Here is a 25,270-nt window from a genome sequence, read left to right as displayed (position 1 = left end):
AGCTCCGCCTCCCGGGTTCCCGCCATTCTCCTGCCTCAGCCTCCCGAGTAGCTGGGACTACAGGCGCCCGCCACCTCGCCCGGCTAGTTTTTTTTTTGTATTTTTTTAGTAGAGACGGGGTTTCACCGTGTTAGGATGGTCTCGATCTCCTGGCCTCATGATCCGCCCGTCTCGGCCTCCCAAAGTGCTGGGATTACAGGCTTGAGCCACCGCGCCCGGCCCGAGACGAGGTTTCATCAACAGGGTTTCACCATGTTGGCCAGGCTGGTCTTGAACTCCAGAACTCAGGTGATCGGCCCACCTCCGCCTCCCGAAGTGCTGGAATTACAGGCGTGAGCCACAGCACCTGGCTTCAATTTATTTATTGAGAATCTAAAATGGCTCTCAAACCTGGCTGCACATTTAGAATCACCTGGGAATTAAAAAAAGTGCCAATGGCTGGGCTAGACTCCTAAAATGTGCAGGATAGGAGAGGAATCCAGGGGAGAAAAGAAAACCATCAGAAAACCATCAGAAAAGCCCCTTGTGGGGCTCCCAAGCTCAGAGTCTAGTGGGAGAGGCAGACACAGTGAATCAGAATGGCACAGAAACACTGGCAGAAGTGCTAGGCTGAATTTACAAACAAGTGGGACCAAGACAAGCTGGGCAGCCAGGAAGCAGAGAACAAGGGCAAGAACTGAGGTAATGAGAAAGGTCAAGGGCAGACTTGCTGAGCGTAAAGGAAGAGAAGAGGGAGAGAGGCAAGTTGTGCTCACGGAAGAGAATATACAGGAATTAGAGCTTGGAACAAAGTCCGCCCCTCCAACATCTACTGAACAGTGATATGAGGCGTGAGGCAAGACAGCACCCACTGAGTGACAGGGGCAGAAAGGAGGGGCAGGTGATCAACCACCTGTGAGACCTGACTGCCATCAGGGTGGAAGTGGATGTCCCCAAGGAAGACGGTAGGAGTTGAGTGAAGGCAGGACAGTGAGGCAATAGCTGACCACTGAGGAGAGAGGTAATGTGGCCCAAGTACTATAATTTGTTTCCAAATCCGGGGTGCCCTTAATAAATTACACCAGGACCCCAGGCATAACTCAGACGACAGTCACCTTCATGGAGTTTTAGACTCTAATACGAATGAGAAAGGGCATTGTAGGCAGGTGAGGGGATGAACTCTGAATGAGGTGGGAGGTAGAAATGAGAAAAGGAGCAGCATGTAGATGAAGCTTCCAGAAAGCTGCTGTTTAGACATAAGCTCTATTAGCATGAACTCAGGGGAAAGTCGACCTAAACCCTTAGCAAGAATATGGAAAGAAATCATATTGCTGACATATCATTTTTACTCTTTCAAACTCAAGTCCTTAAAATGGCCAAAATGGTTTCTCTCTGCCTCAACAGCAGGGAGATATTAGGGTAACATATACTTTTCCCTATAAAATGCAAATGATGTTTTTCCTTCTAAGGAACGAATGAATAGAGCATTAGGTGTTCTGTAGTCCAGCCTCTATGTTCTGCTCCATCTCAAGTTATCTACTCTCTCCTAGCACACTGCTTATAACAGGGAACTCACTTTGTCACAAGGGAGCCACTCCTTATTTTGCCTGACATGTTCAAGTGGAACTCAGAGAGAGGTGGAACAAAGCAAGCATGGGCCATGTGACATTTAAGCTGTTCACTAGTGACGAAAGCTCCCTGGATCTTGGTTTCTTGACACATGTGAAAATCTTTGCAAAGTATAAAGAGTGACACAAGAGCTGGTTGTTGTTATTGTCATCATTGTGATTATATGGCCTGGTCTGAATCCCTGAGGGATAATGTGACCAGGAGAGCTGCTTAATTACACTCATGTGCATTTGTCACGTGACCCAGCACCATTCTCGAGTGCCAAGGAGCCACTCCTAGTCCTTGTTGCCTCGGGTGAAACCCCCTGGCAGCAGCTCACACACTTGGAGGGGGGCCAAGGGGAGGGATGCCAAGGCCCCGGGGTGTGTCTGAGGAAGGAGGCCTTGCCCAGACTTCAGTATCGGGCCTCAGTCTGTTCAATCTTGCCAGCATGGCCCCGTGTAACCTGGCCGAAGCACTCTACACAGCTGACAGCAACTCCCTGACATACAAGCTGTGGGCACAGAGAGGGCCACGTGAGACCTGGTGGGTCTACCTCTAGTCTAGGCACTTTAAATCTGTACAAAAGATAAACTTGCCACCTAGCTTGTACATTGGTTAACAGAATGAGCTACAATCTCATCTTGGGCTGTTTTGTCAAGAGTACAAAGCCATATACTAGATGAGTGGCTCTCACACCTGGCTGCACATTTAGAATCACCTGGGAATTGAAAAGAAAATGGTGATGCCTGGGCCAGACTCCATACCCATTAAATCACAGTTTGGGGGTGGGGAATGGGCACAGGAAATCAGTGCTTTTATGATGGCCCTAGGTTTTTCCAGTGTGTAGACTGAGAATCAGTGATTTAAGATGGGCGCTTCTCACGCTTTCATGTGCATGCTTCTCACTTAGGGATCTTATAAAAATGCCAATTCAGATTCAGTAGGTCTGGGGCAAGTCTGAGATTCTGCATTTCTAAGAGGTTCCCAGGTGATGCCAATGCTGCTACTCCGTGGACCATACTTTGAGTCACAAGGTTCCTGAAAACAAAAAGCTCCTTGAAAAGGAGGATTCTTATCTTCGCACCTTTGTCTCCATCTAATTCCTGCCATAGTGCCCAGAACATATCAATTCTGAATAAATGTTGACTGAATAGATGAACAGCCCAATCTTCCTCCAGACTGTTGTTCCACTTCTGTCCACTTTCAAACATCAGAAGTGAGGTCAAACTGAACAAGGGGGAAGCAGGTATAGAATTACTACACAAAGGAAGTTTCATCTGTATGATCAGGCTTTACCTGCTGATCTGTTCTGAATTTATTATTTATTCAAAATTGTGGCAAAAACTTTAAAATTACCCCAAAAAGGCAGGCCACATTTTCTCAGGCACTGTAAGTGTCTTCTTTGAGTTCAAACGGGAACATGCAGCTTAGAAACAGACATTTCAAACCAAAAACTGAAAACATGAAAATGGGTTCACCACTTGATGCAAACGAAAAAGAAATGTATTCTGCTCAGTCACTTCTGGTGGTCAGCTGCCCCCAGGCTCCCCAGTCCCAATTTCCCAGAAGTTATCCAGCATGGCTGTCCTTCATGACCTTCTCTGATGACCGATATATCATTTGAGGAGAAACTGAGTGTTGGACGATTTGGATGAGGCTGTTAAGTGAGCCTCAGCATGCCCCCAGGGGGCCTCACACCCTCAGCATCCACCAGCAGTATGGAAACAGACATTTAATATGTGCTAATGAATGCCTTCTGCATGGAGCTTGGGGGTGGGGGCTATTGAGCGAAAGTTCCATGGAAGCCGGAGCCCAGCAGCACTCATCTCTGCCTCTGCTTGTTAACACCTCCCCAAGAGATGCAATTATTCTGCATGGCTGGGATTTCTGCTCAGAATTTTCTACATCCCCATAAATCAGTTACTAAAGAAGGCTCAGTCACATATCATGGTTTATAAGGTAACAGGAAAAATCGAGGACTACACCGACTACTATTCAGTGTCAGAAGCAATGCCTGGCAGAACACAATTAAAGAGAGAAGCCTGAGGAGACAGTTGTAGGGACAAGCTCACTCAAGAAAACACTACATTCCAAATGCCAACATCACAGGATAGTCATTCACTCTTCTTTTTTTTTTTTTTTTTTTTTTGAGACAGGGCCTCACTGTGTTGCCCAGGCTAGAGTGCAGTGGCACGATCATGGCTCACTGCAGCCTTAACCTCTCAGGCTCAAGCAATCCTTCCACTCAGTCTCTCAAGTAGCCAAGACTACAGGCACACGCCACCATGCGTGGCTGATTTTTAAATTTTTTGTAGAGATGTGGTCTTACCATGTTGCCCAGGCTAGTCGCAAATTCCTAAACTCAAGTGATCTGCCCACCTCAGCCCTCCAAAGTGCTGAGATTACAGGTGTGAGCCACAACGCCTGACTGGCAGTCACTCACTCTTTTGTAATACAATGAAGTCATGACCCAGAGTTGAACTACTTACAAAAAATTAGCAGGCAACAACCTACAGGCTTTGCTATACCAACTTTTGCTTTTTTTGTTTTACATAATGTATAACTAGTAACAAAAAATTGGGTGGATAACACACAAAAAAACAGTAAACACATTTCCTCTTGGGCATGCCAATATTAACTGAAGCAGGTATCAATGCCTGAAAACAGTACTCAGAAACACCCCAATGTCTTCTCCAAGCCACCTCATATTTTCCTGCTTCTTCATAGATCTAGTCATTTGTGATTATATTATCTCAATGACTGTGCATGCTATGTTGTTGAAAGACTGGATTTTGTTGTCTTCCCTGCAAGAGTGTTGAGTTCTGCTATGGTAGGCAAGTTACTTGCAGGTCAGCTTGACCGGTCAAGGCTTGATTTTTAGGCTTTGTTACAATGGGTCTAGGGTAGTGCTGTTCCTGTGGCCAGCTTTTCTGGGTTCTCAACTGGATGCCAGAAGTGTTTAGCACCTCGTGTTTTTCTACTCTGCTTAGCTAGAACTCTAACATCTCCCATTACTGGTGGGATATCCACTCAGCTCACAGCTCCTCCAAGTTCTTATTTTCTGCCAGGCCTAGTGGAGTCTTGCCCTACTGATGCCTGGCTTAGTATTTGGCCAAAGCATCTAGATCTATACATTTCTGACACTCTTTCCTTGTGTAGCTCATTCTTTTGCAGTTCCCTGCCCTGAAAATTTGAGCCACCCCAGCAGTCCTGAATTACAACTTGTTTCCTCTATCCAATAAATGAGTTTGCTGCTCTTTGTTTGGACTCCACTGCCCTGTGCTGCAATTTAGAAAGTGCCTCTAGGTAAAAAGCCAGGGTTGATGTAAAACTCACTTTTATGCTTCCCTTGTCTCCAGGATCACATCCTTGTGATATGTATTGTCCAATGCCTAAAAACAGCCACTTCGTATGTTTTGGCCAATGTTAGAGTTGTCTATGGCAGGAAGAAAAGTCTAATTACCCTTTACTCCATCGTAGCTGCAACCCTAAGTTGTATACTCCCTCAAAAAGATTGTTTCTTTAATTAGACTGGACTTTTTCATTCTAGATATAATAGAACTTTCAGCTCTATCTTTAAAAGTCTGAGCTATTTCAAGGTCTAATTCCCAAAAGAAGTCCTAGAGAAAGAATGTGTGAAATGAAGATACATACAAGGGTTTTTAATTATCCTGGAGTTTCCTTTGCCAGTCATATGTTCCTTTCTCTAACAAGGAAGGTGAAGTATTCCCTAAGGTAAAGTAGAGCCACTGTTGAACATCTTTATATAGAAGGATAAATACATGCAGTAAGTTAGTGCCACCTAGCTTTTTTCGGATAATGGCACACACATAAAATAGTAGTATTTTTATGACATACTGCTGGAGGCCAAAGGTTGTTGAAGACCATCAGCCCAGAGGGGTGATTCCAGCCACCTAAGGCCCTTCCCATCCACCCAGGAGAGCTGAAGAAATCACTCCCCTACCCTCATAGCACATAGATTAGGAAATGCTACAGAAGTAACCTTTGAGTTCAGATGTCATTAAGAAATGAAAAAAAAAAAAAAAAAAAAAAACCTTAAATCAAATCTCAGTCCCCAGTAAGAGAACAGGACTTCCACAGGCATTCAATATCACAAAGGCAGGGATCAGGAAGGCCCGTGGGGATTTTCATAGAAGATAACCAAGGGCAGAGGCCCTAAAGGCCTCTGTGTGCACAGTCTGTTTTCCTCTTAGAAAAAGATGTTTCTAGGGCCGGGCGCGGTGGCTCATGTCTGAAATTTAAGCACTTTGGGAGGCCAAGGCGGGTGGATCACGAGGTCAGGAGTTCAGGACCAGCCTGACCAACATGGTGAAACCCCGTCTCTACTAAAAATACAAAAATTAGCTGGGCGTGGTGGCACACACATGCAATCCCAGCTACTCAGGAGCCTGAGGTAGGAGAATCGCTTGAACCCAGCAGATGGAGGTTGCAGTGAGCCGAGATCGTGCCACTGTACTCCAGCCTGGGTGACAGCGAGACTCCGTTTCAAAAAAAAAAGAAAAAGAAAAAAATGTTTCTATCTGGAGCCTCTTCAGAGAACAGCACCCAACAGATGCTGCCATGTTGGCCCAACTCCAGGGTGACCATTCATATTTGGTACTTCCTAGAGTTGTGGAACATGGGTATATATATAGTTTGTACACAAAAAATATATCAGAATTATTTATTGATTTCATAATTTCCTTTGCAACATATGCAAGCTTAAGTCTTCTAAAAAATGTTTATGCTTTAGCCTTTTTTCTAATTGTGGAATGAAGGAACTTCTATTCCCATAAGTCCACTTCAAGGGTCAGTAATCAGCTGGGCACAGTGGTTCACGCCTGTAATCCCAGCACTTTGGGAGGCTGAGGTGGGCGGATCACTTGAGTCTAGGAGTTTGAGACCAACCTGGACAACATAGCAAAACCCCATTTCTACAAAAAATTAGCCAGATGTGGTGGTATGCCTGTAGTCCCACATACTTGGGAGGCTGAGGTGGGAGAATCACCTGAGCCCAGAAGGTCAAGGCTGCAGTGAGCTGTGATCACACCACCACACTCCAGCCTGGGCGACAAGAGTGAGACCCTGTCTTAAAAAAAAAAAAAAAAAATCGGGCAGGAGCAGTGGCTCATGCCTGTAATCCCAGCACTTTGGGAGGCCAAGGAGGGCAGATCACCTGAGGTCAGGAGTTTGAGACCAGCCTGGCCAACATGGCAAAACCCCATCTCTACTAAAAATACAAAAATTAGCTGGATGTGGTGGCAGGTACCTGTAATCCCAGCTACTCGGGAGGCTGAGGCAGGAGAATTGCTTGAACCCAGGAGGCAGAGGTTGCAGTGAGCTGAGATCGTGCTACTGCACTCCAGCCTGGGCAACAGAGCCAGACTCTGTCTCAAAACAACAACAACAACAACAAAACAAAACAAAACAAAACAAATCCAAAAAACAAAAAAACACAGTAATCATGTGAAAAGGAGATCCTTATATAGACAGGACCTTCCCAATGTCCTCGTAAGATGGCTTTAAGTTATTCCAAGAGATGTTAACTATATATAAGGGCAGGTGAACAAGTCATACACAAAATACAAATTATTAAGGTAGTACTTTCACATTTTTTTCCTGTTCATTTAAATATAATCAAGTATGTGGTTGGGTGCAGTGGCTCATACCTGAAATCCCAACACTTTGGGAGGCCAAGGCAGGCGGATCACTTGAGCTCAGGAGTTTGAGACTAGCCTGGCCAACATAGTGAAACCCCATCTCCATTAAAAATATAAAAATTAGCCGGGTGTAGTGGCACATGCCTGTAATCCCAGCTACTTGAAAAGCTGAGGCACGAGAATCACATGAACCTAGGAGGCAGAAGTTGCAGTGAATCGAGATGGTGCCACTGTACTCTAGCCTGGGCGACAGAGTGAGACTTCATCTCAAGGAAAAATAATAATAATAATAAATAAAATTAAAAATAAATAAATAAATAAAATCAAGAATGTAAACTTATATAACAACATTTTCACAGAAACTTCTCATTTTGTGGGAAAGTTGCTAGGGACCTTGCTAGGTCATTTACATTGAGATGACCACTTAATCTGAAATCTTAAAAGCTATTTCTAATAGCACCTTCAGCTCATCCATAGCATATTGCTGAATGTACAGTCTACTCCTCCAGGATGTGCATCCTATAGCTGAGTTTTTACCTTCATTTATGGTTTAGAGAAGTGCACTGACTCTGCATCTAAATACATGCTTTTCTTTCATTAAAAGGATGGTAGATACGAGAGAAAATCATTTTGCTTCACTGGTAGATAGTGGCGTTCATAAATCATTTTTTATTATTATGTTTTAAGAGATTTCTTAGCTCCTGCACCACTTCTAAGAGATACAAAGAAAGCTTTAAAAAAAGAGAAGGTGGTATTCTTCACTCCACAGATAAGGACTGGGAAGGAACAGGAGGTGAAGGGCATAGCCATGATCATTTTGAAGGTCAAGAACATTGAAGCCAGCTGCAGCAACTATTAGTAAATTTCTAAATTCCTATCTTCTACTTCCATTCTTCACCAGACAAATCCACGCTTCTTTTAAGAAATTCTTCTACTAGGAAAACATATTTCTTAGCCTGAAAACTTGTTTGGTGCCTTTTAATCTATACTTAGCTGATTTAGCTTCTAGGCCTGTGCAGTGAGTAAAAAATACAATTCCCAAGTCAAATCCAGGCCCTTGGGCTGCTCAGCTGAGTCCAGAACAGACCAGTGGAGTATGGCTCTGTCTGTCTGCCACCACGGGGAGAAAGGGCACGGGGCAGGAAAAGGCTCCAATGTGAAAGATCCATGTATTACAAGAGGTATTCCCAGGAAGACTCAGAATGAAACCAAGGCCCTTCAAATCCACGCAATTACGTAGTAGGCAATTACTTACTGAACAGTGGGGCTTAGATGGCCTTGTAGGAAAAATAGACTAGCCAATAACATTCTCTCAAGAGTGTCTTTGCAGAGCAAGTTTTTAATTTTGCTGAAGTTCTATTTGGCAACTTTTTTCTTTTATGGACTGTGTTTTTGGTATCATGTCTAACAACTCTTTTCTCCTGTCTTTAATAAATAACTTTTGATGTTTTATCTTTTACGTGTAGATCTATGGTCCATTTTGAGTTGATTTTCAGGTTGGGTTGGTTTTTTTTTTTTGCCTATGGGTGCCCAATTTGCCAATACCATTTCTTGAAAAGATTATCCTCTCTTAAATTGTCTTTGTATCTTTGTTGAAAATTAATTGGCTGGATTTTTTTATGAGTCTATTTCCAGATATTCTATTTCAAGGGCCAACAAACTACAGCCCACGGGCCAAATCTAACCTGGCACCTATTTCTCTATGGTCCACAAACTAAGAATAGTTTTTACATTTTTGAATGTTTTTTAAAAATCAAAAGAAGAAGAATATTTCAAGAAATATGAAAATTATATGACATTCAAATGTAAGTGTCCATAAATAAAGTTTCATTGGAACTCTGCTATACCCATTCATTTACCTCTATGGCTACTTTTGCTCTTAAATGGCCGAATTGAGTAATTGTGACAAAGAATGCACAACCCACAAAGCCTGAAATATTTATTCCCTGGCCCTTTACAGAAATTTGCCAAACCCTGGTCTAGGATATGAGGATCCTTATACGTATCCATGCAGAACCTCAGGGAATCTCTCAATGCCACTATAAAAAAAATACTGTAAAGATAGAAGCTTTAAATAGAAACACTGAAAGCCCTGAGGAAGGCAGAAAAAGAATGCATTTAATAGTTGGCTACCATTTCCAACTAGAAATAAAATATAAAAGCCTTAATCAAAACTATTCTTAAAAGGACAAATTTTACTGCACTATACAATTAACTATAAAATGAGAAAATTTTAAGTCTAAGATCTCCATGAGTCATAAACTAAGAAAAAATATTTGTAATATGAAGATGACAGGTTAATGTCATGAATATAAGGTATTTTTATAAAAATCAATTGGAAAGGATGCATAAAATGTTCGAGCTTGGTAATCATTTTTTAAAATGCAGAATTAGAGCCCAAATCACATTAGCAGAGATTAAAAAGAATGATAATATCCAGGGATGACAAGAATAGGGAAATATATTTGCACGCACTCCTGTGAGGAGACTAAATTGGCACAATCTTTCAGGATGTATCCTCAATATGCCCTCAAAATGCACCAATACGGTGTTACATTGAGCAATTTATCATCAGGAAATAGTAACTGCTAACATTTATGTAGCAGCTATTAGGACCCAGGTTTTCTAAGTACTTTACCTACTTTATCTCATTTAATCTTCACAACACCAGGATGTAGGTACTATTATTACTCTCATTTCACAGATGTGAAAACTGATGCACACAGAGATGAGTAACCTGCCAAGGTATCACAGCTAGGAGGAAGTGGCAGAAATGTGCACAAAGACTGTTAAACAGGGTGATGACTATGTGCAACATGGTCTAACACAAATTAAAACTGGAAACAAACTAAGCATAAAAGAGGATTGTCAAGGGCCAGGCCCAGTGGCTCACGCCTGTAATCCCAGCACTTTGGGAGGCCAAGGCGGATGGATCACTTGAGGTCAGGAGTCTGAGATCAGCCTGGCCAACATGGCGAAACCCCATCTCTACTAAAAATACAAAAATTAGCTGGGTGTGGTGGTGCAGGCCTGTAGTCCAGCTAATCAGGAGGCTGAGGCACAAGAATCACTTGAACCCAGGAGGCGGAGGTGGCAGGGAGCCGAGATCATGCCACTGCACTCAAGCTTGGGCAACAGAGCGAGACTCTGTCTCAAAAAAAAAAAGAGGATTTTGGTACTCTCTCCATACATTAGGATTCAGGATGCTAAGAAATCATTTACCCATGCTGCCAAGGATAATCATGATGTATTTTGGACAAAGAGGGTTATTACAAAATAGTGTATATAATATGATCCTATTTTTATTTTAAACTATAATTATGTGCACATACGGAAAAAGTCTGAAAGAAAAATTGCTAAAATATTAAGAGGTATGTGAAGGTGGTAAGGTCACCAGTAATTTTGATTTTTCTTTGTATTTATTTGTCTGTTTTTCTCATTTTTTTTCCAAGAGTAGGTGTTATTTATACAGTTCTAAAGTACTACTTAAAAGTGTATCCCGCCAGGCGTGGTGGCTTATGCCTGTAATCCCAGCACTTTGGGAGGCCCAGGTGGGCAGATCACCCAAGGTCAGGAGTTCAAAACCAGCCTGGCCAACATGGTGAAACCCCATCTCTACAAAAATACAAAAATTAATCAGGCATGATGGCAGTTGCCTGTAATCCCAGCTACTCGGGAGGCTGAGGCGGGAGAATCACTTGAACCCGGGAGGCGGAGGTTGCAGTGAGCCAAGATCACGCCATTGCACTCCAGCCTAGGCGACAGATTGAGACTCTATCTCAAAAAACAAACAAACAAAAAAGTGTATCCCATGTCACTTTCATCTCAGAAGCCTTGTATTTTAATAAAATGCAAATATGAATGCAAAGAGCTTTGAGATACTGAACAAGACAGGAGTTACACAACTATAATACATTACTTTCATCCTAAGAAAAGCTAAAATAAATAATGAAAAGGAATTTCAGGGGAAGTACTGACCTTAATTTCAGGACAGTTCAATATACCAAGAAAGAACATTCAGTTACCAGACATTTGTCTTTTCATCTTCTTCTAATAACTTATCATAGCAATAACTATGATTTAACCTTTAAAAAAAATATTGTGCATGTAAAGACAGAGTCTCTTGCTATGTTGCCCAAGCTGGTCTCAAACTCCTTGGCTCAAGCGATCCTTCTACCTGAGCCTCCCCAAAGTGTTGGGATTACAGGCGTGAGCCACTACACCCAGCCCTATGATTTAACCTTTATGTTTCCAAAGCACTTTTAGACACAACATGTCATTTAAGTCTCAGAACACTGCTATCAGAGTAAATATAAATAGAAAGGGTGGAGACAGAAACAGAAAAAAAGGGGGAATTTCTCTAATTCCTTAAGATAACCTACAGATTTTTTTTCTGTGTGTTGCAGAGGGGAAAAAAAACTGTCCCAAGATGGGGGATTACTGATGTCCTGCCATTTAAGCACAGCATTCTGCAGAGATATGACAATTATGTTGAACAAACACAGGATCTCTTTAGACAGTTTTATATAATTTGTGTAGGCATATGAACCTGGGAATTTACATCAGCCGCAAACTTATCTGTCCATGATACAAAGGAAAAATCTATAATAATGGCCATCAAAATGTTGGGGTGGCATTTCATCGACTGTCTACTAGTAAACTAAAAAGATATTTTCTCCCACCCCAAGCCCTATGTTTACCATCCTCAACTAATTTAAAACTATGTCTGTGTGATGGTAATGATTCTTCTCACTGGTCCCAGTGTCCTGGCTACTTATAAAAGAAAGATGAAACAGCAACAAATTGTATTCCTTTGGATTTCAAATGCTCTGAGGAGGGGATACATTGTGACTTCTGTCTAGAATAAGGACATAAGCAGTCCAACAAGATAGGCCGTGCTGCAAGAAATACATTCTATGACATAAATGACTCATTTGCTCAACACTGACATTTTCCAAATGTCTATAAACCCAGATGATCCCAGACCTATGCTTAACTTCTTCATTCACTCATAAAACATGTCCATCTAATGGGTCTGTCAGCATGTCATCATCTTCAGGGTGACACCTGCTAATTTACTCCTCACCCTTGGAACCACATTTAATCCTACCACTTGAGCTCCACTAAAAGCTTCAGCAGTTCAGAGAGAAAGGGTCAGGGCCAGCAATCGATTTAGCTGATCGGCTTTCTTCCTACCAAGCTAAGGATCTTGCTTGAGATTCCTAAGGCCACTTCTCTTTGTGAAGGCAACCTTATTTCCCTGTGGGGTGGGAAGCAAGGAATTCTGAAAACATTTTTCTCATGAATACATGTTTCATTTCATTAATGAATTAATGGGAGGGAGGCAGGAAGGGGAAATAAACATTAGAACAAACAAAATAACAGAGTTGATCACAGAATGTCTTAGGAAGGACCTCAGGACTCCCGCTTGCCTTTTTTTTTTTTTTTTTCCCACGACAGCAAGTGGAAAGCTAAGTGGCAGCCAGGCTGGGAAGAAAAGAGGAAGGAAAAATACTCTGGGCATAGGAAGAAACTGGAAGAAAGCAGTTAGGGAGGTGGGCCTCAGGTATAAAAAGAACCAATGTCAACCCTGAGCTGAACTCATCATTCCCTCTGCATGGACCATCATTTCACTCCTTTAGAGGTGACAGTGGACTCATACAGTCATGGATGATCCAGAAACCACCACAGTGATGTCCTGACCCTAACAGATTGGAAACATAGATTTCAAAATGCAAGCATCAGCAACAAAGGATGGGGTGATGGCATGGTAATATTGTTTTTCTGGTAAGTAACAATGATAATGTCATTACCTTAGAAAGGAAACTCCACAGACACTTGCCCTGGATATCCAGTAACAATGAGGACTCTCAATGAGTAGACAAGAGTCATCTCTGGGAGTGACTCAGCCGCACAGGAAACACGAACTCCACCCACAGTTACCACCTTGTCCAGCCCCCAAGTTCCAAGAGCACTTGGCCCAGGGTCAGCAGACGCCTCTGACCTGGCTCAGACACTGACTTGCTGGGAGTCCCTCGGGAAAGCTGCTTCAGCACTCTGGGCCTCTGCTCCTCCTCTGTAATCTAGAGAGAACACACATGGTCCCACCTAATTCCCAGGGTTGCTATGAAGATGAGGGGAGATGCTGAGCTCCGGGCAGACTCCTGAGGAAAGGGGAATGGTGATGATGGTCCTGGGCTCTTGCTGCCAGTGGTCCAGAATCCTGTGCTGGGAAGCTGTGGTCCTGGAGAAAGATCTAGCTATTATTAAGTTAATTAAATGTTCAACTGTTGTCTGGGACAGGAGGGAGGAAAACATGTTGAGGTAGAGATGAAAGGAGCGGTTCTAACTGTGCCCTCACAGCATGTCTAGCTCCAAATACTTGGGGTCCCTACAAAGAAGCAAAATTCCTGGTTTGAATTTTTGGTTCACCATTGTATCCCAGCATTCTGCACAGCTCCTGGCACACCACACATATTCTTCAATGTATGAATGAATGAATGAATGAATGAGCGAATGAACGTTGTGAGGGGAAGAGGACAGGGTGCAAATTAAAATCGCTGTCAATAATCTTCAGTGGATAATCCTCATGGTCCAAGGAAAGATGACTGTACTACTGTGTTGGGGATGCCACTAACAGTCCTTAGCTAATATTCTGGGTCTCCCCTTTACTGTGGTTGGGGGCACAGGGTCTCACTCTGTCCCCCAGGCCTGAGTGCAGTGGCACAATTATGGTTCACTGCAGCCTCAACTTCCTGGGCTCAGGCAACCCTCCCGCCTCAGCCTCCCGAGTAGCTGGGACTACAGGAACACAGCGCCACACCTGGCTAATTTTTGTATTTTTTTGTGAAGATGGGGTTTCACCATGTTGTCCAGGCTGGTCTTCAACTCCCAGGCTCAAGTGATCCTCCCGTCTCAGCCACTCAAAGTGCTAGGATCACAGGCATGAGCCACTGAGCCCAGCCTGGGTCCCCTCTTTCTCTAGGGTGTGTCTATCAGTTTCCTTCCATGAACATTAATGCTCGCTAATATTGCCTCTGTCCCCTTCCCTCCATCTCTACGACTCCATGATTTTGACCAATAATGTTAGCTTTCTAAGCGTTGATCTTGATGTCATCAAATAGGCTTAAAACAATGAAGACATGGGGGTTGGGTATGCTTTAAGGGTAAAGACACAACTACCCAAGGAAGACTGTTTGATAAGAAACACCTAAAGGTCCTTATCTACAAAGGGATCACGGAGGAAGCCTTCCCTCCTAGGTTAGCAGGAGCTGTGAGGAACAGCTGTAGCTCTGAGGCCAGGAGGCTTTGGCCAAGAGTGGGAACATGGCCCCTCTCCATAGCTGGGCTCATTCTGCCCCAAGCAGCAGCAGCCACAGCATGGGACATCTTCCAATGGCCATCTCACCCTTGCAGCTGAGCCCTGGCATAGCTCCTGCCAAGCTGCCCTCAGCCCTTCTCCAGGAAGCTTCTCCAGTTGGGAATGAGACCCAGAAGCTTCGGAACCTTTTCAAACACACTCTGAGCACAAATCAGGCAGGCAGGGATGGGGGCGGTAGGAACACAGACGCGGGAGTTATTTTTGAGTGACTGGAAATAAAAGCTAAACACAGGTGTGTTCTTCACGAGTGGAAATGTTCCCAAATTCACAAAAATTCTTTATAAATAAACTAGAAAACAAACCATTCAGGTTGCACATTTCCTCCTGGTTTCCAGGGACACACAGAAATAGTTTGGGTCTTTGCATATTATTTCAGGAACTGCAGAGGGCTTATACACACCCACTAAAGGTGTCTGACTCATTTTCTAGAAAGCCACATGAACTGACAATCTAGGGCTAAAAATGAGGGCAAAGCTTGCTCTGTGACTCCCGCAACAGCATAGAAAAGCAGGGCAAAGGGAAACCACCTTCACTGACACCAAAGTAAATGTCAGAGGAACTCGGGGTCTATCAGGAACCTCTACAGCGAACACAGAATTTAGAGAACGGCAATTCAGGTCTTTCACCTCAACTCCTACATCCAACAAATATGCGTATCAGAATGCATATTAAACAGATCATGGTGAAACCATTCATTTTGTAATAGCAATAGTATACAATCATCTCAATGAACTTCTGGGCGATTCCTAACTTAGAGGAAGAGTAACAATTTTCTATAATGTCAGCAGGGTTTTACAGGCTCCGACTCCATTCTTCCCACTTTCAGCAAGCAAAATATTTATGGCATGTTTTCTTTCCAAATTCTTGCTAAAATCTCCTCCACTGTGAACACTTAACGATTTTAGGTGGATTTTTCACCATTTTAACCTACTTAACGTCATGGCATTCCAGCCTCAGCAGCAAACTGGGCTCAGACACAAGAGCCCTTCCATTCCCATTTCCAAGGCCCAAGAAAGAGCAGCCAGGGTTGAGTGACAATTTCTAGAATTATGGGTGCCACTGACAGACCGCTCCCTGCCAGAGTAAATCCTCGCAGCAGCCCTGTGAGGTCAGCTTTATGGACCTTGCTTTATGGCTGAGGAAACTCAGGCTCAGAGGGGGTAAGCAACATGCCCAAAGAGACACAGCCAAGAACAGTGGAGTTGGGATTCAAACCCTGGTTATGGGAGCTGGTGGCCTACATGGCACTTGTCATCTGAACACATCGCTTCCAGCAAAATGGAATGCTAGGTTAAGGCTGGCAGGCATTTTATGGAAATAAAAGTAAAAATCCGCACAAGCACGGGATAGCAAGAGATCTGATTTCCCAGCAGGTTGTATAAAAAAATAATAGAAGCAAAATGATAGAGCCCAAAGGATTTTCTTAAGCAGCAAGCTCTAAATGGGCCCAAGCAGCATGAGTTAAGACTGGCTGTGTGATTAGCTATCAAAAAACCCCCAGCAAACTGGAAGCCGGGTGCAGTGGCTAGGCCGGCTGCAGTGGCTCATGCCTGTAATCCCAGCACTTTGGGAGGCTGAGGCGGGTGGATCACTTGAGGTCAGGAGTTCGAGACCAGCCTGAGCAACATGGTAAAACCCCGTCTCTACTAGAAATACAAAAAGTAGCCAGGCGTGGAGGCATACAACTGTAATCCCAGCTACTCAGGAGGCTGAGGTGGGAGAATCGCATGAACCTGGGAGGTAGAAGTTGCAGTGAGCCGAGATCACACTGTTGCACTCCGGCCTGGGCAACAGAGTAAGACGCTGTCTCAAAAACAAAATAAAGCAAAACAAACAAAAAATAGCGATGTGGGTAGGTGGAGGTCATCTCGGGCATCAGGAACATGGTCTGAGTCAAGTTAGTCAGGACACATGAGCAGGAGGGGCATATACGGGGGGTACCTGCAGAACAGTCACATGGACCAAGGCCACCAAGACAGACTGAGGCCAGGCCAGGTGAAGGAGTGCTAGGATCATCTATCTGGATTTTACAACAAAGAAAAAGAAAGTTACTAAAGATTTTGATTGGTGCAGAAGGGTAAGTGAGCACAGCATTGTTAGAGAATGACAAAAAGAAGGGGCTGAGGTGCTAGGGATGAAGTGGGTAGGGGACACTGGAGCAGGGGGAAACATCCCTCCATCCTTCACCACCCCAGGGCTCTCCTCCTGACCAGGTGCTATGGTTGGTGCTAGAGAAAGGAAGATGGAGGAAGCCTGGTCCTTGCTCACCTGGCCTGGACAGATGCAGAACGACTCAAGCCTGTGCTCAGCTCTGCAGGGCAGGAAGTGGCAGGGATGGAGAAAGGCTTGGGGGTGGGAGCAGGGTGGGACTAGGAGGACCAAGTGTCAAAATGGTGATATGAGAACTGTAGGCCTGAGGAGTCGGATCAGTGTGAAAGTCAGGTCAAGAGACCAAGTGTACAGCGGAGATGACAATGTCACGTTTTGTAAATATAATATTAATAGCAGTGCACTACTTCAGTTTCTAAACTGCTTCCAGATACATTAATCTATGAAACTAGAGAAATGGGACATAACCTTCAGGGCACTCTTGAAAGCAGCCTGCCACATCTACCTGTTCATTTATCTGTACCATGTGGATGGGACCGATAGATACTCCCTTTCTGACTAAGGTCGTTAGAAAAATCACATTAATTTTTATCAGACTGGATCTCAGGCTGGGAGGTTAGGAGCAAAATCATCAAGATGAATGTGTGCTAATTATGATATGTATTCAATTGGAAGGACTGGAGTATAATATGTTAAAACAGAAATAGATGTGTTTCTTTTCTCAAACCTCATTAAATATTACTGACATACCAGGTTTTCAACTAAAAAGAGGCTTCCTCTCTTCCAAAGACAAAACAAAAACAGGCTAGTGAGTCCCCCGCCAACCAACTGCAAAGAATAGCAGTTATTTAATTCTCTGGTCACTTTATCGTCACGGGGGAAAAAATCGCTCTAGTCCTTTCCCAGCATTTCTAAAACCAAATTATCTGTGCTAATTATTATAGCATTCGTATTGTGCTTCACACCCATTTAACAACTTCCTTATTCCGCTTGTTTGGTTACAGGTCTGATTAAAAATAGGAAATGCACTGTGTATCAGAAAGCAATCTGAAAGAGACAGAAAAGAACCACTTCTGCCTCATTTGCAGAAAACAACAAGGGAAGCATTCTTCCCCTCATTTCCTCCTGCCATGTTCAACAGAGACATACCGAAATAACTTCAGGGGAGAATACTTTACAGGTAAAAAGATGGACGAGTTCTTGGATGATCTGCAAAACAGGGAATGATTTGCTATTCCGGAAAGCATTATATACCCCATACCACCGACATATGGAGTCCATGAGAGGACCAGCTTTCTCCCTAAAACTCCTGACCTTTGGCAAGCTACTTAACTTCTGGGGTCATTAGTTCCTGGTATCTTCGGATTAGGCTCTTAAAACACACAATCTCTAAAGCCATGTCTTAGAGGTAACCTCTTGATAACAAAGGTAAATCTTACTGATCACCTTATGGACAAGCCTTGAGGGAGGGGTAGGGCCAGGCGACACCACAGTCCCCATCCTCTCAGTAATGGTCAGAGTTGGCGGGACCCTGGGCCTACCCCAACTCTACGTACCTGCAATCTCTTCCCCTTCCCTGCATCCTCCACCCTGCCAAGGCTTCCCAGCCCTGGGAGAGCGCAGGCAGCCACAATGGTCTCCCAAGTCACACTTGTGCTAAGGTAACTGTGCTAAGTTCCCTGTCACTCCCCTGAATAAATAAAACCACCATATACATCTTCAAGACCGTTCAGCTTCTCACTATATTTGACCATCACAAAAATGCTGTTCTTCAGAGAAAAAGTCATATATTCTAGGTATTGCTTAAATAATGTATCTTTCAACCACCTACTTGGTGAGTACCATAGAATGAAAGCACACACAGTACACAGCCAAGGCCCTTGTTCAACTGCATCACTTCACACAGATCTTACAGCTCTCTGTTTATTTACAGGGCTCTGGCTCTAATAATAATAAAATCATTCAACCGTCTTAGCCCAAAGGAGACAGGAAAAATTCTCTCAGGCACTCTACCTGTCTTTGATCTGAACAGCAAACATTCTTTAAGCGTTTTCTGCCTGTGAGGCATGACCAGCCTTTTTTAAAAACTCCTCCTCCAATACCTCACGATACAGAGCTCTGCAACCTGGCTGCTGTGGAGGGCAGGATCTCCAGCCAAGCAGGCTGCCTTTTGGGTTATTCCTTCTGGAACAGACTTTTCTGAAGGACCATGCAAATCTGCAGCTGGCCCTAAGGCAAACAAATCTATTCTCGTCTCAGGGAATGCATTCACCTGGATGCTGGGCTTAGCTTGATCAAAAGGAAAGATGCAAGATTCTTCCTCACAAGTTCAGGACCGAGAAAACCAAGCTTTCATGCACTGAAGCAAAAGCTTGTACTGTCCAGTCAACACCCCAAAGCAGTTTGCGGTTTAGAAGGTAGGTGACAACCTTTGTTTACCTTATTGATGAGAGTGACTATATCTCCTTCTTTGATTGTCAATTCATCATCATTCTGTGCCTCATATGGAAATATTACTTTGCAGTAATCCTTGCCTATAAGAAAAACAGAAAACATAACCTTTAAAATGCTTTATCTAATGAGCTGGCCCAGGAGAAAATGTTCTCTATCACATTAAGTTCAGGGAAAGGCACACTTAACAGGTAGCATATTACTGCTGCATGAAGAAAGGGTGACCCTCAGGAAATGACCCAAGAGTGCTCATTTTTGGCTCATGTATATTTATTGGCTTCCATTTTTTCCCCTTACAAATCATGTGACATCATGAGATGCCACTGACTGCTTTACTTTTCTCTGGCAGAAAAGTAAAAAGGTTTCCTTACTCAGGAAAACAGACATATACCATTTTATATACTCTTCAAGTGCATGCATAAACATATATAGTCTACAGAGGGCAGAAAAAACCTTAAGTTTTGCCTCACTGCCTTTTTCCACACATTACTCAATTAGAAACAAGGTATTTATATATGTTACAAAGCTACCAGGGTACATAAAACAATAAAAAATTACCCCATTATGGTATGTCTTAAGAGACAAACGTCAATGTATTTCTGTGTAAGCACATGCCAACCATAAACAGCCAACAAGTATTGACTGAACATTCTTTACACACATATGTGTGGGGGTGAGCTTGTTCAAATATGTCCCATGGCCTTTCTGTGGGAACCTCCCTATGCATAGATGGCTGTTCCTCAGCAAAGAGATACAATAGCCCTCACCAAAGAGGGAAAACTACTAAGGCCACTAAAAATCAATTTAAGTATGTTCTGAATTACATGCCTTTGAAAGTCTATGTGCCGTTAAATCATCTCTATTTATCTGAAAGCACAAATTATGAAGATAGTGAAAACATTTGTAAAGTATTTCAGAAATGGAGACTTGGAAAACTAGGCTTTGATGATTCAGGACAGAAGGTGGAAAGAAAAATTCATGAGAATTAGTATCTACTGGGAGAGGCATCGATTATTCTGCATCAAAGTCAACAAACCTAATGGCTTTGAATGGCCTTAGATATTTCCCAAGCATCAGGCCCATTTCTGCAGACAGATCACAACCTAGAGCTATGTCTTAGAGGTAACCTCTTGATGACAATTATATTGTCCCTAGTGTAATTTATATTACTGAAATGTGTTTCTTTATTTTGGTTAACATCCCAACAACCAGAGATTGTGACATGTAAAATAAAAGCAATTAAGAAATTCATAATACAGATACACTGTGGTCTAGGGTTGGGATAGGACAGAGAACAGAGGGAGGAAGGGGAAAGAGCGAAGGGAGGAGAGGCAGTATTCACTTCGCTTTTGTGCAGTTGTTTTCATATTCTGTACAATGGCTTGAAGGTATTAGTTACATTCCCTATCCTAGTGTTGGAAATTTTCCATCTTGGGTATTCTGGGCCTCTGATGGCCTGTGCCCCTTAACCTGTGCTGAGGGGCAATAGTTCTAAATCCCATCAATACCATATTCCTAAACCCACACAGTTACCAATGTTCTATCTCTCTTTACTTAGTAATAGCAAACCTCCCCAAATCTGAATTGGTCAAATGTTCTAAAGAGACAGAAAAAGTTAAAACATCTTTAAATTGGATAATGACAGCTCCTCACCAATTTTCCTATTGACTGTGCTAGTGAAACATGACTGTCAACCTCAAAACTTACAACAACACAAACACAGTATTATTGAAGAACTGCACTACAGAGTCCTGGCTTTAAGAATAATTATTTGGATGGAAATCATGGAGCCATTTTTACAAAGAATACAGAAACCCACAGCCAACAAAGAAAGAAGGAACAGGTCATGTTTCTGTTCCCTTCAGTCAAAAAAAAAGTTAATGAAGTGTAACAGAGACTGTTGGTTAACATCCCAGGAGACATTCCCCACCCTCTTCCTAGTTCACAGAATCCTAATTTGTTCAAGCATTATATTCAGGAACATGGAACCCTCTCACAGCCCTGGGGATAAAGCAAAATATGTCCAGGCAAATAATGTTAATCTCACTCTCTTTTGTGGGTGATTGGTTTAGGGATGGGCATGTGCTCTATTTCCAGCCAATGAGATGTGAGAGGAAAACTGCTGGGAGTGGGAGAGGCTGTTAGATTTTTTTTTCCTGGTGTGTGTGTGTGTGTGTGAGAGAGAGAGAGAGACACGGAGAGACAGACAGGCAGACTTGAGGAAGAGAGTTGCCCCTGCCATTCTCCTTTTAACAATTTTATCTTTGTTGGACGTCAGTACAGTGTTTGGTGCTATTGAAATAATATTTCAACTGCAAGAGGAATGCCAAGAAAAATCAGTGGTAATTTGATGAGTTTTAATAAATTTATACAGTTGTGTAACCATCACCATAATCCAGCTTTAGAACACTTCGACTGTGCAGCTATGCTGTTTTATGTGTAAGGCATTAGACACAGAATTATCTGGAAAGCACCACTGTTAGAGAAAAAGAGGAGATACTGGTGCCAGGGGTTGCTGTAGCATGTCTCAGCTCTCTTTGCATCCTCAGAACCTGATACAGAGCTCCCACTCAATGTTTCTTGATGATCTCCAAGTGACCCCTATAAAGTGGAGGAACACTTGGAGGCGCCACAAGGAGGAGGAGGAGAGAATTGTGGGCCAGAAGGCAGGATACTTGGGACTAGGTTGGGTTCCCAGCTGGGCTTTCACAAGCACATGACCTGAGACAATCACACTACAACTCTGGATGACTTCAGTGTCCTCAGGTGTAAAATCAGGGACCAGCGAAGGAGGGGAGAGAGGAGAGTCTGGTTAACTTCAGCAGGACACTTAGCAAATTTCAATGTATTCCAGAGCTCAAATACAAAGCAACTAAAACAGAGCTGTTTTGGTTGGGGGAGTAGGGCTGTCCCATCTCCCACCCAGGTCCCCAAAGACATGTCAGTGAAGCTGTGAGGGCTCCAAGGGGCACACTCGGCTAGACCTGAGTTCCTGGCAGCTCTGACTTTGAGCTATGATTTTTCATGACTCTAGTCACAGGCACTATCACCCAGAACTCCTGACCAAACCCAGCAACCATTAGCTTCACACGCTTTAATTTATTAAGATATATTTTAAAATAGGAATTTATTTTTACTGATGAGGCATTTGAGCCTGAATTCAATAGTATTAGAAAATAAAAATATTTCTGGATAAAGAAAATGTGTTACATATACACCATGGAATACTATGTAGCCATAAACAGGAATGAGATCGTGTCCTTTGCAGGGACATGGATGAAGCTGGAAGCCATCATCCTCAGCAGACTGACACAGGGACAGAAAACCAAGCACCACATGTTCTCACTCATAAGTGGGAGTTGAACATTGAGAACACATGGACACAGTGAGGGGAACAACAGAAGCCAGGGCCTGTTGGGGGTGGGGGATGAGGGGAGAAAACTTAGAGGATGGGTCAATAGGTGCAGCAAACCACCATGGCACACATATACCTGTGTAGCAAACCTACATGTTCTGCACATGTATCCCGTTTTTTTTTTTTTTTTTAGAAGAAAGAAAAAAATATTATGTTGCATTGGATGTATCAGTGACTTTAAGACACTCAAAACTGTTATCTGCAAAAAAATTATTAACTCTGAGTCTGTGGTTTTAATGTTAAAGTATATGGAACAAAGATGTTCCTGACTTCCACTTAAATATTTATTGAACCACCACCATGAAAATGATATTGTCAATTTGGGGGACTGTAATATACAAGTAAGCCCAACCACCCCCTCCTGTCCCAGCATGGAAGTGACAGTCTAATTCTTAGAGAAAAGCAAGGGGAGGAGAATGGCAGAAAGAAAAGACAAACCCATGCATACACATAAACTCACTATGATGGAATATTGTTGTGTTTCAGAGAAAGGCAAGATTACATTCAGGAGAAAGTTCTCAAAAGAGGAGGCATTTGATATGTCTTAAGAAGGGTATAATTCCAGATCCTTTGGACGTGGGAAGATTATACATTTTAAATGAGTATTGGACAGAGTTGGAGAAGAAGGGAATGAAATTAATTTTGGAAGGCAGGCATTTTCCATCTATTCATCAATTGGATGGATTTAATTAGAGATCAAATAGGAATGAATAGACACACACACACACACACACACACAGAGAGAGAGAAATAAAGCACAATTTATCCAGCAATTTGAGATGATTTTGTCTTTTTTCTTTAGAAAGGTTAAAAATGACTAATGAATTAGCATAAGTCTGAAATCCTAAATCAGTTCTTAAACCTTTTTTGGTCTTAGAGTCCTTTAAGAGTCTGATAAAAAGCAATGACTCTTTCCAGAAAAAAACCCCACAACACAACAAACCGTACACACACACACTCAAATGTGCAGAGAAAATGTATATAATATCAGAAGATTTGAGGACCCCAAAGCTGTTAGTTACCTAGTTCCCACATCAAGAGCCACTGTACTAATTATTGGCTTTCAAATTTTAAGAAGCTTGCTCTACTAAAATCACCAAAAAGTCCAGTCATGATTTACACACTCCCCCAAAAACATCATTTCAATCTCTAAACTTTTAGAAATTTACATAATATTAAAAACAGGCTGTTAAAGGAATTGAACTCACATGCACACATCACATGACTGCCTGCAGCTAGTTTTATAATCTATTCAATAAAAACAAACCAACTTCAAACAAACAAGCAAAAACCCTCTCAGCTTAAAAAAAAATAAAAGCAGAACCAACAGAATAAATATATCAGCAAGCTGAACATATACACGGAAGGAAATAACATTAAATCCAGGACAACTTTGGGCTCAGTTTTAGGGTATAAAGATCAAAACCCCATGTGTCATGGGCAGATTCTGGTAGGAAGCCTTCCAGAGCTTTAAGCAGCGTTTGGAAAGTACTAGGTCACATCTAGAACTGGAGTTTTCCTTTCCCTTGGGACAGTACAACAAAAGTATCAAGCTCAGGGATAGTCTAGTTTCACCAACATCATAATCAGAAATTCTCTCGTTCAACTGACAAATATTATCTCAGACACTACTGGTTGGTAATCCCTCATTCAGAACCCCTGTGGACAGGATTATTCAGATTTTAGAAAGGAAATATACTGCATATACCATATAATATGTAACATCCTCAGCTGGGGGCTGGGGCTGCACCCAACCATTAAAATTCTGCAGTAAATGGATGACTGCTCACTCCAAGTGGGAAAAATAAAGACCATGAATAGACATATGTCAGTCCAGAACAAGTTTTATCACCCAATGAGTAATAAAACATTTTAGTTTTCAGAGCTTTTTATATTTTGGAATTGCACATAAGGGTGTGAACTTCTATTATGTTCTAGGAAAGAGAAATGAAGGTAAATAAGACACTCTCTGCTTGAGGAGCTCAAGTAGCAGAAAAGGGTATGTATATATACAATGTTGACCAGACAACAGTGAAGACAGGATGAGAGTCATGCATTTGGCTTAAAGTATCAGAGTATCTGAAATGCGACAATCACTTCCCAAACAAGAGACTCAGGATCTTGTCAGAGAGGAAGAAAATGACAGTGAGCTTTGTACAATGTTCTAGGACACTGACCAGAGGAGTAGGATTGGGGCGTGTTTCCCAATCAGTCATCCCTGATAAGAATTTTGTGGGGCACCTGTTCATTCTATTATCTTCCCAGACCTCTTCCCTGCAGATCTGAATCTTCAGATCTGAGGTGGGACCACGAATCCATTTACTAAACACACACACTGGTGATTCTCATCATCAGGGAAGCTTTAAAAATCTTAGTCTGGCCGGGCACAGTGGCTCACGCCTGTAATCCCAGCACTTTGGGAGGCCGAGGTGGGCGGATCACGAGGTCAGGAGCTCCAGACTAGCCTGACCAACATTGTGAAACCCTGTCTCTACTAAAAATACAAAAATTAGTCGGGCTTGTTGGTGGGTGCCTGTAGTCCCAGCTACTCGGGAGGCTGAGGCAGGACAATCGCTTAAACCCGGGAGGCAGAGGTTGCAATGAGCCGAGATTGCACCACTGCACTCTAGCCTAGGCGACACAGTGAGACTCCGTCTCCAAAAA

At 42.8% G+C, this 25,270-nt stretch overlaps 1 protein-coding gene across 4 annotated transcripts in view; it reads right to left on the bottom strand.

The window, feature by feature from the left end:
* SH3KBP1 (SH3-domain kinase binding protein 1) overlaps nt 1-25,270 on the bottom strand; it is a 308,903-nt gene that overhangs the window by 87,559 nt on the left and 196,074 nt on the right. For all 4 annotated transcript variants that reach the window (XM_011995794.1, XM_011995795.1, XM_011995796.1 and 1 more), the window contains one exon: nt 19,180-19,274. In XM_011995794.1, coding sequence (XP_011851184.1) covers nt 19,180-19,274 — 95 coding nt within the window. The remainder of the gene's footprint in view (nt 1-19,179; nt 19,275-25,270) is intronic.

Source organism: Mandrillus leucophaeus, unplaced genomic scaffold (assembly GCF_000951045.1).
Source record: "Mandrillus leucophaeus isolate KB7577 unplaced genomic scaffold, Mleu.le_1.0 Scaffold499, whole genome shotgun sequence".
Classification (NCBI taxonomy): Eukaryota; Metazoa; Chordata; class Mammalia; order Primates; family Cercopithecidae; genus Mandrillus; species Mandrillus leucophaeus.
The sequence above is the reverse complement of the archived record's forward strand: the minus strand, read 5'-3'. Positions and strand labels throughout refer to the sequence as shown.